We start from the raw sequence: 16,682 nt of genomic DNA on the forward strand, positions 1-16,682 counted from the left end.
CAATGACAATAAAGTTGAATTCTAATTCTAATTCTAATAATGTATGTGTGGGAACACAAACAGTGGAGGAATTGTGTTGCCAATGGCATTAACCGCATATACAAAAGCGACCAGTGAACCTCTCTCTGCTGATGTCGTTGCCCCAACTTGTTTAATATAAGTTAAAGTAATAGTGTGGTAAGTTGTAACATCTGCATTATTGTTACAACTAACCCAGACTGTTGCTGTTACAACTGACCCAGACTCCTATAGCCATGAACTAGCTAACATTACAGCCAACGGCTAAAACATTAGCACTATAGACCTACCCAGAATATATCCCCATAGACATACAAATAACATAATTTAAGTTTGATGAGTTTAACTGCAAAGCAGATAATGCTATTAGAAATTGAAATAAAGTAGAAAAACTTACTTTTTGGCATACAAATTACTTTTTTCATGTTAAATTGTCTGTGTTTGACAAAATGCGCTGATTTTTCACATGTGATAGCAGAACTGAGTTGGGCATGTACAGGATGAGTCACATCATTTGAAACTTAGCCCTGATTGGAGAAATTGGAAGTGTTACAACTGACCCACGTTACAACTATCCCCGGTCTCCCCTACTATGAGGTCTTTAAGCTAAGATGGGGGCTGATCATTTAAGACCTTGTATATGAGGAGAAAGATTTTAAATTTGATTCTGGATTTAACAGGGAGCCAATGAAGAGAAGCCAATATAGTCCCTGTCAGTACAATTGCTGCAGCATGTTGGATCAACTGAAGGCTTTCAAAGAGTTTTTAGGACATCCTGATAATAATCAACTGCAATAGTCCAGCCTAAAAGTAATAAATTCATGAACTAGTTTTTCATATCTATATAATCAGCATCTCAAATGGCTACAACTTCATGCATTTGGACCTGTAGATATAGAAAAAACAACCTGCTGAAGTTGAAACTGAGCAGAATGGGAAAGAAACGTACTCTTAAGTGACTTTGAACATGGCTTTATTCCTGGTGCCAGACAGGCTGGTCTCAGTATTTCAGAAACTGCTGATCGACTGAGATTTTTCCACACAACCATCTGTAGGTTTTACAGAGAATGGTCCAAAAAAAAGAAAACATAGAGTGAGGTTTATGGGTGAAAATGTCTTGATACCAGAGGTCAGAGCAGAATGGCTAGACTGTTTTTTTAATAAATGGGCAACAGTTAATCAGATATCTACATGTTAAAAGCAAGGCATACAGAATAACACAACTGGGCGCACAACAGGTCCACGCCTGCCGCCTCTGTCAGCAAAGAACAGGAAACTGAGACTACAGATTACACTGGCTCACCAAAAATGGACAATAGGAGATTGGAAAAATGTTTAAACACCACAACCTACCAGGGCACCATTTATATTGATGTTCATCTCTTTATAACAACAGTGTAGGTGTCATGATCCTGGGTCCTTTTGACCCAGCGTTTTGTGTTTTCTCTTCACGATTTTGGTTCTGTTCTTCCTCTGGTTAGTGTTTACTCTGTTCTGCCCGTGTGTTCCTGTATCTAGTCCGCGTTTCTTAGTTTGTGTCCTTTCATGTGTAAGTTCCTGTTTTATTGTGAAGGTCTGTGTCTTATGTGAGTGTTTTCAGTTTGCCTCCCTAGTCTCGTCATGTTAATTACTCCCAGCTGTGTTCCCACCTGTATGTAATCTCCCTGTGTTCTCTGAGTGTATTTAAGTTGTGTCTTCTGTCATAGTAGTTGCTGGTTCGTCTGTGTTGTTTCCCCTCGGTCTCCCTGCATGTATTTCCCCGGACCTCCCTGCACCGTCATTCCTGGTTTGTGTGTTAGTTTACCCAGTTTAGGTTTCGGTTTCATGTTCACACCCTGTTGCTGTTTGTACCCACTGCTGTAAATAAACACTCACCTGCACCAGAGCTGCCGCCTTTTGGATCCTCACTACAAATCCACACGGCTTGCCCCGCAAACCGTGACAGAACGAACCAGCCACCATGGACCCAGCGGCAGTAAATCCGTCCGAGGAGCTCCAGGACGACATCACGTACAATGTGGAGATCCTTCTCAGCCTATGGCTGGAACATCCCCCGGAAGAGCTTCGCCGCGCAGCAGAAGACCGGCTGCAACGGCTCTTTTCCGGCCTGCCATGGCTATTGAACTCGCTTCCTCCGACCATGCAGGCTTTTCTCCGGCTCACACCGCACCTTCTCTCGGCCACTCCTGCCTCGCTGCCCGACTCGCCGGATGTGATCTTGCCCGGCCCGTCGGAGCCGTCTGCGGGGAGGAGACGCCGATCGCGCCGTAAGCGCGCCACCCCACAGCTGGACGTTCGGACTTCTAATTCGCCGGCTGTGGTGAGTGAGGACTGTTTTTCATTTTCGGACTGCATGACTGTTCATTCAGGGGCTGCGTTTTGTGTGGCGGATATCAACGCGAGCTGCTTATCGCCTGTGCAGCTACCGGCAGCTAAGTTAGCTCCCCCGCAGCCACTCTCAGCTCAGTTTCCTGTGCCTCCTTCAGTTCAGTCTCCGGTGCCACCCTCAGTTCAGTCTCCGGTGCCACCCTCAGTTCAGTCTCCGGTGCCACCCTCAGTTCAGTCTCCTGTGCCACCCTCAGTTCAGTCTCCTGTGCCACCCTCAGTTCAGTCTCCTGTGCCACCCTCAGTTCAGTCTCCTGTGCCGCCTGTAGCGCAGGCCCCAGTAGCTCCAGTGCCGCCTGTAGCGCAGGCCCCAGTAGCTCCAGTGCCGCCTGTAGCGCAGGCCCCAGTAGCTCCAGTGCCGCCTGTAGCGCAGGCCCCAGTAGCTCCAGTGCCGCCTGTAGCGCAGGCCCCAGTAGCTCCAGTGCCGCCTGTAGCGCAGGCCCCAGTAGCTCCAGTGCCGCCTGTAGCGCAGGCCCCAGTATCATCGGCTTCACTCATTCACTCCGTGCAGGGAGAAAGTTTAATTTCACCTCAAAGTGCTTTTCCTGGTTCAGCCGCCATTGGCACTGTTTGCCGCTCCAGGGCTTCCCCAGAGGCTAGGTCCCAGTCCTCAGCTGATTCTGGACCCCTGGAGTTTAAGCAGCCACCTGGGAAGTGCCCCGTGTCAGTGCTGTCTGAGCAGGGCCAGTGCTCAGCACAGCACCCATTTCCTTCATGTCTGCCAGTGGACTCCATGCCTGCTGGCTTTGTGATGGCTTCTGCTGGAGGGTCCAAGGGGCCCGTCCAGCCTTCGTCTCGTGTCTCCGCTGGAGGATCCGACGGACCGCTCCGGTCTTTGTTTCCTGTTTCCGCTGGAGGGTCCAAGGGACCGCTCCGGCCTTTGTCTCCTGTTTCTGCTGGGGGGCCCGAGGAGCCCGTCCAGCAGCCTTCCTCGTCAGCTGGTGGTTCCGAAGAACCACACCAGCCTCATGCCTCGTCGGCTGGAGGGTCCGAGGGGCCCGTTCAACCTCCTGTCTCCGCTGGAGGGCCCGAGGAGCCTGTCCAGCCGCCACCTGCGGCCGCTTCGGCGTCGTCTGGTCCGGCCTCATCAGAGTCTTCATCCTCGTCTGGTCCGGCCTCATCAGAGTCTTCATCCTCGTCTGGTCCGGCCTCATCAGAGTCTTCATCCTCGTCTGGTCCGGCCTCATCAGAGTCTTCATCCTCGTCTGGTCCTGCGGCCTCTGCTTCTGCTACGCCTGGTCCTGCGGCCTCTGCTTCTGCTACGCCTGGTCCTGCGGCCTCTGCTTCTGCTACGCCTGGTCCTGCGGCCTCTGCTTCTGCTACGCCTGGTCCAGCTGCCTCCGCCTGTGCTTCCGCTACGCCTGGTCCAGCTGCCTCCGCCTGTGCTTCCGTTACGCCTGGTCCAGCTGCCTCCGCCTGTGCTTCCGTTACGCCTGGTCCAGCTGCCTCCGCCTGTGCTTCCGTTACGCCTGGTCCAGCTGCCTCCGCCTGTGCTTCCGTTACGCCTGGTCCAGCCTGTGCTTCTGCTACGCCTGGTCCAGCCTGTGCTTCTGCTACGCCTGGTCCTGCCTCTGCTTCAGCGTCGCCTGGTCCTGTGCCCTCCAAGCCTCGGCCGGTGCGCCTGACACTTGGGCGCCGCCGCTGCCTTCCGCACGGCCCGCCCCCGGACCGCCATCGCCTGAGTGGCCGCCGTTGCCTTCCGCACGGCCGGCCCCCGGACCGCCATCGCCTGAGTGGCCGCCGTTGCCTTCCGCACGGCCGGCCCCCGGACCGCCATCGCCTGAGTGGCCGCCGTTGCCGTCCGCACGGCCGGCCTCCCGAACTGTATCCACGTCGCCGCCGTTGCCGTCCGCACGGTCGGCCCCCTGAACTGTTTTGGACTCCTGTGCTGTCGGCCCCCTGAACTCTTCTGTTTTGGACTCTGTTTTTTTTCCTGTGTTTTGGTGTGCTTCGTTTCTTTTGGTTTTGGGCTCGTTTTTTGTTTTTGTCTTTTGGCCTTCTGGTGCTCCGGTTTTGTTTTGCTTCGAGCCCTCCTTCCTGGGTCCCCCGCCGCCCGCCCTGGTCGGGTTGTTTTCTGTTTTTTCTGGCTGTTTTGTTTCTTGTTGGGCTGTCTGGAGCCAGCCTTTGAGGGGGGGGTACTGTCATGATCCTGGGTCCTTTTGACCCAGCGTTTTGTGTTTTCTCTTCGCGATTTTGGTTCTGTTCTTCCTCTGGTTAGTGTTTACTCTGTTCTGCCCGTGTGTTCCTGTATCTAGTCCGCGTTTCTTAGTTTGTGTCCTTTCATGTGTAAGTTCCTGTTTTATTGTGAAGGTCTGTGTCTTATGTGAGTGTTTTCAGTTTGCCTCCCTAGTCTCGTCATGTTAATTACTCCCAGCTGTGTTCCCACCTGTATGTAATCTCCCTGTGTTCTCTGAGTGTATTTAAGTTGTGTCTTCTGTCATAGTAGTTGCTGGTTCGTCTGTGTTGTTTCCCCTCGGTCTCCCTGCATGTATTTCCCCGGACCTCCCTGCACCGTCATTCCTGGTTTGTGTGTTAGTTTACCCAGTTTAGGTTTCGGTTTCATGTTCACACCCTGTTGCTGTTTGTACCCACTGCTGTAAATAAACACTCACCTGCACCAGAGCTGCCGCCTTTTGGATCCTCACTACAAATCCACACGGCTTGCCCCGCAAACCGTGACAGTAGGGCTCTTTTGATGGCTGTTTTCAACAGGATAATGTGCAATGCCATCAAGTTCAAATCATCTCAAGCTGGTTTCTTGAGCATTTGCTGAACTTAAATGCCTTCCACAGTCATCAGATATCAATCCAACAGGGCACCTTTGGGATGTGATGGAACAGGAGATCGTCATCATGGATATGCAGCTCACAAATGTGCATCAGCTATGTGATCCTATCTTGTCAGTATGGAAAAAACATTTTTGAAAAACCTCTTACACATCATCATTCTGTGCGGTGAACAGTGTTGGGTAAGTTACTTTAAAATAGTAACTTAGTTACATTACTAGTTACTTCGCTCAAAAGTAACTCAGTTACTTCAAGTTACTCGTTACTTTCAAAGTAACTAGTTACTAGGGAAAGTAACTTTGGTTTTACTCAGAATTCTCTTGTTAATGTGTTGCTTCCATAACTTTGCCAGTCTTCTAGCTTGCTTACTTGCCACAAGTGCACTGTGCCACCTACCAATAGAAAGGAAAAGATAATGTGCATATTTCCACGAGAGAAATCCCACGCCTGGACCGTCATTGACTGCTGCCATGATTCTAGCCTACGTCACAGCGTCATGTGCGCCTTTTACATCCAACACAAAAACTGCAGTCGTGGTGCTTTCGATTGTACTCAGAACTCGGAAATTCTGCCTTCTGAATAGGAAGATGTAGGCAACACCAGACTGCAGATGAGCTGCATACAGAGCTGGACTGGGACAAAAAATTGGCCCGGGCATTTTGACTGGAGACTGGCCCACCATTATAGCAAAAATCATAAAGCCTTTGAATGAAAATAAACACTGTTGTGACAGTGATGTTCACTGTTTTGATGGTATATATGCATCAATCTATCAATCGTTTGTTGTAAGATTCAGATAATTATTTTTTAAAAGCTAGACATTTTAAATGGGAATAAGAAAGAAAAGTATTTCTTTGTGCCCCCCTTTCCCTGTTAATGCCCTACCTGGCCCCCTGGCAACACTTTGCTAGATCCGCCCCTGCACAGTTACCAGCTGTCAGCTACTTAGAAAAGGATCCTGGTGTTATTTGTCGCTCAGAAACAGTTCATAACTTCAACTCATTCATGTCACCTAAAAGGTAAACCTGTTTCTCCATCACAGCTCTGATGATTCAGTAAGGACATCTCCTGGTTTCATCTTCATGTTTCCCTCTCACCAGATAACCAAACTGATATCATGACCAGCAGCTTTACAGCTGTGGCTCCAGCAAACATCAGCTGATACTAGAAATTAATATTAAATAAATTCTAACAACAGCTGATCAAGCTTAAACGTGCTGCTGTTGTTTAGCGCGACATCCTTTGGTTTCCTCTTTCGGCGCAAAGTGAGCGATAAACAAACAAGAGAGAAAAGCCGATCAGCTGATCATTGATCAGTTTTCATGATTGAAGTAGAAACGGGAGAGGGAGGGGGGAGAATGAGAGAAGAAGAGGCAGCTGTGCAGCAAAGACACAGAATAACTCCAGCTTTGTGCCTTTTTCATTGTAGCTGAATTACGGCACAAACTGTTCCTTTTCACCTCAATAAGAAACTCGTAATATTTTCTCTGAATACCAGGCGGGACGGTTGGCAACTCTAATAACTTATGAACAAAATAAAGTGCAACATCATTAACTTCATAGGACCCACCCAGCTGTATAGAAACTCCGTCATGCTAGCTAGCACGCAGTACGGAAAAAGTCAGAATAACGAAAATAAACACCACCTAAACTTGGTTTATATCTGACTCAGATAGACTGCAGGTCATAACTTCTTACCTGAAGTTCAGTTCACATTTGGACTGGCGGCCGCCTCGGGTCTCTTTTCCTTCATCCACCTGCTGGCCTCCACCACTTGCTAATGTTACTGAATCTGTGGAAGCTCCGCGATAGCCACCACACGAAGTAACGAGTAACGACCCTATCTAAATCCCAGTAACGACTAACGTGTTCCTGATTTTGGCATAATAACGAGTTACCGTGCTCGTTACCACAATAATAACGTAGTTACTGTAACGTGTTACTTGATAACGCGTTAGTCCCAACACTGGCGGTGAAGGAGCTAAACATCCAGGAAACGAAACACTGATCAAAACGTGGGTGAATAGAGACAGATTTTTTTTAAATACATTATGAACAAGTGAAAAACCATCTGTGATATTACATAAAAAACACGCTGATACACTCAGTAAAAAACAAATTTAGGTATAAAGAAGCATAAGAAATTTGAGGCTTCTGACTGAATCAGGTGTGCATGACAAGATGTCTTAGCCAGCGAGTATTTAAACTCTGCCAAGTTGTGGAAGGCAGGGTGAAACTGTTACTATGTGATAAGTTATAGTAAAGTTGGGACACTCTTGGAAGTTATAATCCCTTAAATAAGTTGTGCTGTCAGCTGTAAGGAGGCATTTTTCTTATTGAGTCTTCTTTAAGTGCTTTAAGTGTTAGTGCCAGGTTAGCTTAGCCTACTGTGACCAGTCACTGTTCAACAACAAAGACTGTATATAAGTTGGTCACAGCCACTGTGACATCACCCATTGCTTTTCCCTCTGCATCTTGAGGTCTCTTTTTCCTTTTGCCATGCTGGGTTTTTTTGTCAGAGGGAAGTATATTTGGAAGATAAAGTGGTGTGCTAAGTTATCTACTAAGCTTGATTACAAAACAGGTATCTGATAATTATTACTAACTAGTGCTAAATAACAGATAATTCATTAGCCCAGAAAGGCACCAAGAACACAAACATAGTCAAGAGATTAAGTTGAGTGACTCAAATGTGCTCTGATGTGGCTACATTTGTCCCCATTTTAAACCCTTTCAGAATTCATTCAAATGACCTAAAAAAAAATGCCAAAACATTTTTTGTCCACATTTTTGTCACTTCTGTGATGGCTTCACTTTTTAGTTCAGGACTCTCAGTCTGTTGTGGTCAAAGGGTGATAGCAGGTTTTATGTTTGAATCACTGCTGTGCTTTGCTGTAGCCACTGTCTCCTGGTCTGAATTTGAAATCAGTTTTTATTATTACCAAATAAAACCATTTTCTACCCTGACATTCTTGTTGAATCCAGTGAAAATCAGCATTCTTTTAATTAAATTTGATATGTTTCTGTTGTTAAAGAACAAATAGCAATTTATCCTAGAAGCTGTCGCTGCTCATCAGTGTTGGTCAAGTTACTTGAAAAAGGAATTAGTAACTAATTACTGATTACTTGTCCAAAAAATTAACCCCGTTACTTTACTGACTACTTATTTTCCAAAGTAATTAGTTACTTAGTTACTTAGATAGTTACTTTTTAAAAACATGATACATTATATGCAACAGTCTTTGACTTGAATAAATTTGTTTAAGATTTAAACCTATTTACTGCATATCAGCACATAAAATAAAATAGTGCTTTGTGTTTACGCTCACTCTTTCAAATAGATGCAAGTAAAACACAGCAGAAATAAAAAAAAATCAAAGACTCAGTGGCACTGAGTCCTGTCGCTCTTAAATCTATTTTCACCTGTTTAGCAGGAGTTGGGCGGGTGGAGGTTTGCCCGGTGCCGCAGCGGTCATGTCAGTGGGGGGGATCTGGGGGTTTCTCTGTGAATTTCACATTCGCGTGGCAGCGTGCTAGGTACTTGCTCAGAAGTTTAGGGGGTCTTCTTCACATGCAGTGTACAGTTGATAGTAATGTTTTTGTCACTTTTTATGGAATCAAACTCAAAGTAAGGTCAGTACTTTGACCCTTTTAAACAGTAACACAGAGTGCTTACGGGAAAATAACAGTAATCTAATTACTTTTTTGCAATAGTAATCCCTTACTTTACTCATTACCTGAAAAAAGTAATTGGATTACCTGCCCATCGTTATGTCGTTTGAATTTTTACTTCTTCTGTTTACTGCTGTGAGAAACTCACAAAACATTTAATCTTCACAGCATGCAGTCGAATTCTGTTGTCATATCTTGGCGTTTATCTCTACAGATACACACTTCTCTGATCAATGGTAGACCCAGTGCAGATGACCCCTCGCCAACTCTCCTGAACTTCACGTCCGCCCGCTACATCAGGTTGGTGTTTCAGAGAATCAGAACGCTGAACGCCGACCTCATGACTCTGACACTCCATGACCCCAAAGATATGGATCCTATTGTGACGAGACGGGTGAGGCTAAAAACACATGCATTACCACTTTAACTTTGTCAGTATGAGTCATTCATCTCTGGATATTTTTAAGTAGAATATCTTTTGAGTCATTGGTTGTTAAAGTTGCAATAACCTGTTTTGGCTCTTCAGTACTACTATACCATTAAGGACATCTCAGTTGGAGGGATGTGCATCTGTTTTGGCCATGCGAAAGCTTGTCCACTCAACAGTGTTACAAAGGTAATAATGTCCAACTTTCTCTCACTCTGTTTAACAATACCATCAAGGTGATGTAGCTCTTCCATAGTTCTGAACAGGAGTAAAGAGAGCCCTCAGGCATCACCTTTTCATCTAACTCCTTCTATAAAAACTTTCCGTGTGAGTCTGTGCGCGCCTTTCTGCAGGGGACACAGGTGACACTGTACAGCATCGTCTCACGTGTCACTTCAAACAGAGGAGTGTTTGATACCAGACACCTGATCTTTCCCTCTTTTTCTCCCACCACACACACATGCACCGCGTTGTGTCCTTTACATGTCCCGAGGCTGAAACAAGAAGTCTAACTCGGATTTGACACCTGTGTCTGGTCCCTCGGTGGTGATGTCAGTGACAATAAGTGATGTCACTGGTGTGTGAAAAGTCCTGTTTTTTTCTTCTTCTTCTTTTCCCACCGTCTCTAACCAAGACTTGAGGAAGTATTTAAACTCACTAGAGGAGACTAACCACTTTCTTCTGCCCAGGTGTTTAAAGGCTACACATTTAGTCAGTTTTAATAGAACAAAAAGACTTTGCAGAGCAGATGTAGTATACGGTACAACCGAATAATTTCTGTTTATTTATAATTCTGCTTTATTTATCTGCAGTTTTTTAGAGCCTCTCTGTTGCGCTGTCTTCCCACAGGACATTTAGCTTTTTTACTTTGATTAGTGTTCAAACAATCCATGCAGTAGCATACTGGGCAGACATTCAGAAAGGTGGAGACCTGCGAGATGATTTGTTGATGATCGTCCGCAGAACATTTGTTCAGATGCCTGCTCAGCACAAAGGCAGCCTAAGCAAGAGCTGTAGCATTGTGTCTCAGATAAAAAGGGGCAAATTTACTCATGCCAACAAATCCAGACTTGGCTCTCGTTGTGCTATTGTACTGCTCTCCTCTCAGTTAAATCTGGCACCCTCACCATATCAACCAATTTACAGAAAGTCCTAAATTGAATTACTGAACCTTAGTTGGCAAATATCCTGCTACATTCTGCTTTGTCTGTGTTTAGTTTTGAATTTATTTCTCTCCTGGGAGACTAATCGTGAACCTATTTACTGCTAACTGAAAATTTGGAAACTGAACCAAGTTCTTTCAGTTGATTTGGCTCTCATGTGTACACATTGTTGTTTAAAGGGCTTTCAAAAGGTGATGCATTTGATAATTACCTATTTGCACTCTATTCTCACATTCATGTGAATGTTGAGGTGCCACACGAGGGTGCGCAAAGGAGAGAATTTTTTTTCTGTGTATATTAAAAATATATTCATAAATATTGTACAGAGGGTTATACATGTACACTTTCTACACTTTTAGATTCAAATCAATACAAACTTGATCTCAACATTTTATTTTGCTTCAGTTCAGGTGTTGTTCATACATTCAAACATTCTTACTGCAGATGTGGTTATGCATGTAAAGGACCACAAAGTCACAGCAAGAACATAAAGACTGCATTTGAACTAGGTTATTACTTTATTTGAAAAATTGATAGTTACAGTGCTTATTATCTCAGAACAGTTTAAAAGAGATTTGTTCTGGAAGCTATGTGGTTGAAAATGCATTAAAATGTCTTATAACAGTGTCTGTAAAACAATTTTTGATGTGATTCTTATACAAACTGCCACGTGCATGATAATGGAATTCAAGGATTTTCCTGGTGACGAACTTTTTGTCGACCAAACCAGGAAAAAATATTATACCCTTTCATTTATCTAAGAAACACTAAGATATCAAGTTAAATTTCCATCTAATGGAAAATGTCAAAAACTAATAACAGATGCATTTTAATAACCAAATCAACAACAACAAAGAAAACAACCAATATAAATAACCGATGCTAAATATGACGTGAAAACATGTTACTACAAAACATGTTCAAATATGACAAGTTAACATCTGACAAACGTATAAATTGTGACAGAAAAGTGTGGCGCATTGTGCCGTGCGTTATGAATGGCGCACACTGTTCAACCACTGCAATAAAAGTTCAAATTTAAAATAACAAAACAAGCATCCAGCCATTTTCTTCCGCTCATCTGAAGTGATGATTCAGTGATTTACTGGCATTTGGCATCAAGTAAAATTTTAACAATTGGATTAAACGACTACTAAGTCTGGTACCGACTGGTAACAGCGATGATTAGTTGCACACATCCATAGTGGTAATAGTCCACATTCAACTGAACAGTTCCTTTGCAGTAACTTGACCAGCACCATTTCCCTGCACAAGCAGTGCAGTTCCTGATATCTTATCATATCACCCATATCCCCCAAAGAACTCCCAACGCTGGGTTCGGTCACACTAAAACAGTGAAACAGTAAAACACCTCATACTACACTCAAGCAATAATTTCTATTTAGACGATTTATTGTCTAAAAAACTTAAACAGATGGTTTTATTTTCACCATTTAACTCTCCACTTGATTCCAGCTCTGAAACCTCGTCAATCTCCTCCAGGATTAAAGGCCTCACTTCGGGCAGTGGAATTGTTAAGAATATAGTGGCAAGAAACAAAATTTGATAAGAAAGGAAAAAATAAAAAAAATTGATTTCCCTTCAGGATACAAAAATGGTGTAGGGGAAAATAAAAGTTAAAATCAACCTTATTGGGTTGTAAAGTCATTAAAATAATAATATCAAACAACGGGAGCTTCTCTAACAGGCTGTCACTTGGCACAGCGACAGGACACAAAGAAACAAATAATAGTTATTAGTTTAATTAACTGAAGGTCACTCTTTCCCAACACTGTGTGTGGGAGTAGTGTCAAGCTAAGGGCTGACATTTCATTTTTTCACTTAAGAGGTTTTGAATCACCTGCGGTGAAGAATTAGCTGCAGTGAAAAATCATATTTGTTCACGATTCAGATTCAGATTTAAAAACCTGCTTCTAGTTTGCACAATCAATTTAAAGAGAGCTCACATCTGTGAAATTTAAAGTGCACTGTTAATGTGTGTTTTCCATGTGTTTGTGTGTGGACATTTGTGTTTCTGCGCATATGTAGAAGTTTAGCTGTGAATGTGAACACAACACTTGTGGGGAGAGCTGTGATCGCTGTTGCCCAGGTTACCACCAGCAGCCTTGGATGGCAGGAACCTTCCTCACTCGACATGTCTGCGAGAGTAAGAAAAACACAGAACAAATTATATTTGTAAATTGCACACAGCTACCCACAAGCTTACAGCAGTTCACCCACAACACATTTGCTACTTATGAAAAATAAACAGTGACTTCTCAGATTTTCACGAGATAAAAAGCCTCTATCAGAGTTCTTATGGCACTATATAATAGGAAACAGAATACTACATCTTTTCCTAAGAGATTGTAACTAGATATTTCAACTATTTTACCCATTATGTTATTTAACAATTTCTCCATCTACATTTTTAGCTAAATACACTTTACTTACAGATTTGGCAAACTATTACAACCATTTATACATTAAGTTTAGCAATTTGATTTACTAATGGCAGTTTAATGTTATGTGTATTGGCTAACAATTTATTTATTTATTTTATTTTGCTATTAATTTTTCAACATTGCATATTTATTTTAAATATTAATATATATCTATTTTAAAGACTAATATTATTTTTAATTTTACTTTTCTGGTCAAAGTCATTTAGGTCCATTCAGTTCAATAAATTGTGCTTCTTTTTCAGATTAGTTGAGCTAAGTTTTTTCACATAAAGCCTGGCTACTGCAAAACAGTAGGCTAACCCTAGAGTACTCACTCACTGAGGTCAGTACTCTCCACACAATTAAACTGTGAAGCTGTGCCCTGAAATTCACATTCTTTCCAGCTGATCAGAATCAGTCTGTGATATAAGTCTGTATAAAGCCATCCGAAATCACCCTGGCATCCATTAACCTTCATCAGTTATGCAGCAGTGGAGGGATGAGGTTAGAGGCTTCCACCTGTCATCATAAAACTAAGGTTACAACATGTAATCTTTATTTTATTTCACACAGGCTACACCCTCTGAAAGCTCTGTAGTCTTAGTGGCTCAATGACTGCTTCTGTTGCCTTGACATTGACATAACTAAAGTGACAAAAGGTCCTGTATAGCATAATAGTAAAAGAACTGACCATGACAGATTTAATACCAGTACTGAACAAACTGTTGTAATGGTAGGGGTAGAAAACGTTTATCTAAGATGAGGTATATGAAGCGAACTCGGCACTCTAGGATAGCACAGAATGATGCCCTGTAGTGTTGTGCAGCTTTACAGGTCAGCAGTGACCAGCGGGACAAGCTATCCACTGTTCTTAATCCCATAAACACAGCTGTGAACACGATACTGGATTAACAGTGGGTGGAAGGTCCAGTCATGCAAACATATAAGACAGATGTAATTATAACTTTCTGGAGAACAAAAATCTTTCATAATCATGTCATGGAACATATAAAGCACTGTGTAGTGTTTAAGCATGTGATAGATCATGTAACGTGCTCTGCTTCTCAAGCCAACCAATATGCATTGTAATTAATATGTCGTAGGGACCTGAAATAAGGCATGCCGAGCAGTGAAGGTCAGTACTGTTTTCTTAACACCTGGCCATTTGTACAGCTGATGCCTTTAATCCCTGGATTTAATACACTTTAAGTAATGTCCATCAGGCCATTTCCCTGTGGTTGTTTTAACCTAAAATCTAAAAGTGTTTTGTGTGTCTGGCCTTGCAAATGTATGTGCTACATTAAATGTACTGAGTTTGTAGGGGTGAGAGTCCATAGCCATAGTGTAGGTTAAAAAGTCCATTAGTCATGTAGGGAAAACATATGATCAATATTGCATCAATCACAACATTATCTTTGCAAAACATGTTCTGGTCTGAATTAAGAAAATGTATGAAACAAATGAACTCGGCTACAAAATCGGAATCTAAACTCAAGAAGATCTTTGTGGCCTGGAGTTCGGGCCGTAGGAGACTTCTACAAACTTTAAGTCCAAGTTTCTTCTCAAAATTCCAAAGGACAATGCTTTTATCTAGCTCATGAATTTTAGACCACTTTAGTAAATATAGCAAACTAAAGTGAAAATGGAAAGGGCATGAATGAATAGTAAGGCTATTTTTTTCCTCTGGAGATAATTCTCTGGAGCCCTAGAGATAACACACAGCTCACAGTCAGTGTGTGAACCTTACGGCACTGTCTAAAAACCAGGATAGGGTGTTTTTTTTCTCATCTTGTGAGCAGATGAAGTAAAAGGATTAGAGAAAGTGTCACCCCCCCCCCCGGCTGCATATAATACTGTACAGAATTTTGATAGAAGAGGCAGGACTCGACAAATCCTATCAACTGCAGTACTACAGCCCACCAACTTTTTCTGTGTGTTTTCAGAGTGTAACTGCCACGGTAAGGCAGAAGAATGCTACTTTAATCAAACAGTGGCAGATCTGTCGCTCAGCCTGGACATTCACGGTCAGTACAAAGGGGGCGGAGTCTGCATAGGCTGCCGTGACGACACGGCTGGCATTAACTGTCAGAGCTGCGTTCCTGGATTCTACAGACCTGCTGACGTACGTAACCTGCTTATGCGTGTGTCCGTACATTACCTAAATTGCTGCTATTTGAACATGTCTGCGTTCTCTACCTGTCCAGGTGAGCGCTGAGGAGGAGAACCCCTGCATCCCCTGCTCCTGCGACCCATATGGTTCCATCAGCCAAACGTGTGTCGCAGATTCGAGACAAGCTATGCCCCGTATGCACTCAGTTTGACTTGTACTTTCTGTCTGGTAACGTGACTTTCCGCCTTGTTCTTTCTGAGGATCATTTAAGCCCTAACATAGGGATAATTTTGGCCCCTCAGTGGATATGCATGCAGACTTTTAGAGCCTGCACCCATTTCACATTTTAATTCATTTTAAAGTGGTACTTCAGTAACTCTGAGATTTCATCAATTCGGTCCACATTGATTTCCTATGGGATCGGGGTGAGTCGAGTTCAGCAGCATGCACAGAAGCTTCTGTTACTTGAAAATGTCTTTGACAGAACAGAACTATTTATATTAGAGATAATTTTACTCCTCTGTCCTCCTCTGTGTTTTCGCTGTTTTTATATCTAGCAAGTAGAGTTATTTTAGGTGCAGCTACTTCAAAGAGATACCCTTTCTCTTACACTTATACTTTTTTTATGTGTGCATGTGTCTCTTTGTGTGTGTGTGTTTGTGTTTGACTGACAGGCCAGCCAGCAGGGTCATGCTGGTGTAAGGAGGGTTTTGGGGGTCTGAGATGTGACAGGTGAGAGACACACATACACACACATGCACACAAATAGGGAAAGAGATAGACACATAGTGACAGGTGAGCAGAACCTTTCAGCTGTTGTCTGTTCCAATTAGTGTTTAGAAATTGCCACCAAGTTTCCATTAGGATCTTTGATGATATTGATTATCACACTTGGGTTGTATAGAAGTGACTGCATGCATAGCTGTGGTGCAAATGCAAGGCACTGTCTTATTTGCAGCTAAATGTTACTTCCTTAATAATACCTTTCATGAACTTAAACGGAGAGAACCACAGCCTGAGGTCTTCATGAAAAGTCTTAGCATTACTAAATTCCTACAAGAATTAAACAAGAAGCAGCTTCAATATCAACCCGTAGATCTGTCAACAGGGTCCTTCATGTTACTCTCCTGATTAGTTGGTTTGCGAGTAATTGCGTTTACTGATGTAATTGCTTTTTTTTTTGTATTATCTTTGATCCCACGGTAACCCAGTATTCCACTCTAGTCTAATGTAAAAGCCTTATCTTAAAAATACTGCTTTTCCTCTAAACTTTTAATGACCTACCCGCAGGGCCGCAGCATAAGCATTGTCTCTAAAATGACTTCCTAAATGCTATTTAATAGACTTGCTTTGGCTTACTTTCTCTGTTAATTAGTAGAAGTTTTTTGTTTTTGTTTTTCTGCTTAAGCACGCACACATATTACCAGCGTTAGCGGTTTGCAGCAGTGAGTAGGGGATCGGTGGCTCACGCGAAAACAGTTTGACCAGGATAAAGGCAGTGGTTGTTAATCTGATCAATTTACTGTTTTGACTTGATCTTTATTATTGCTGTAAAACTGTAGGTGTGCTATTGGTTATATGGGCTACCCATACTGTGAGCGCTGTAACTGCAGCGTTGAAGGAAGCGTCAACGCTGACCCATGTATAACACCCTGCATATGCAAGGTACACACAAAC

The 16,682-nt window shown here is 43.2% G+C and overlaps 1 protein-coding gene across 5 annotated transcripts in view; it reads left to right on the forward strand.

Annotated features, from left to right (window-relative positions):
- Positions 1-16,682, forward strand: part of lama2 (laminin, alpha 2) — a 228,480-nt gene that overhangs the window by 74,886 nt on the left and 136,912 nt on the right. For all 5 annotated transcript variants that reach the window (XM_085372570.1, XM_085372571.1, XM_085372572.1 and 2 more), the window contains exons 6-12: positions 9,076-9,255; positions 9,388-9,477; positions 12,501-12,618; positions 14,839-15,017; positions 15,100-15,199; positions 15,680-15,737; positions 16,568-16,670. In XM_085372570.1, coding sequence (XP_085228696.1) covers positions 9,076-9,255; positions 9,388-9,477; positions 12,501-12,618; positions 14,839-15,017; positions 15,100-15,199; positions 15,680-15,737; positions 16,568-16,670 — 828 coding nt within the window. The remainder of the gene's footprint in view (positions 1-9,075; positions 9,256-9,387; positions 9,478-12,500; positions 12,619-14,838; positions 15,018-15,099; positions 15,200-15,679; positions 15,738-16,567; positions 16,671-16,682) is intronic.

Source organism: Diplotaxodon limnothrissa, linkage group LG15, assembly GCF_057381915.1.
Source record: "Diplotaxodon limnothrissa isolate DT_005_m linkage group LG15, D_limnothrissa_male_GT1.1, whole genome shotgun sequence".
Taxonomy (NCBI): Eukaryota; Metazoa; Chordata; class Actinopteri; order Cichliformes; family Cichlidae; genus Diplotaxodon; species Diplotaxodon limnothrissa.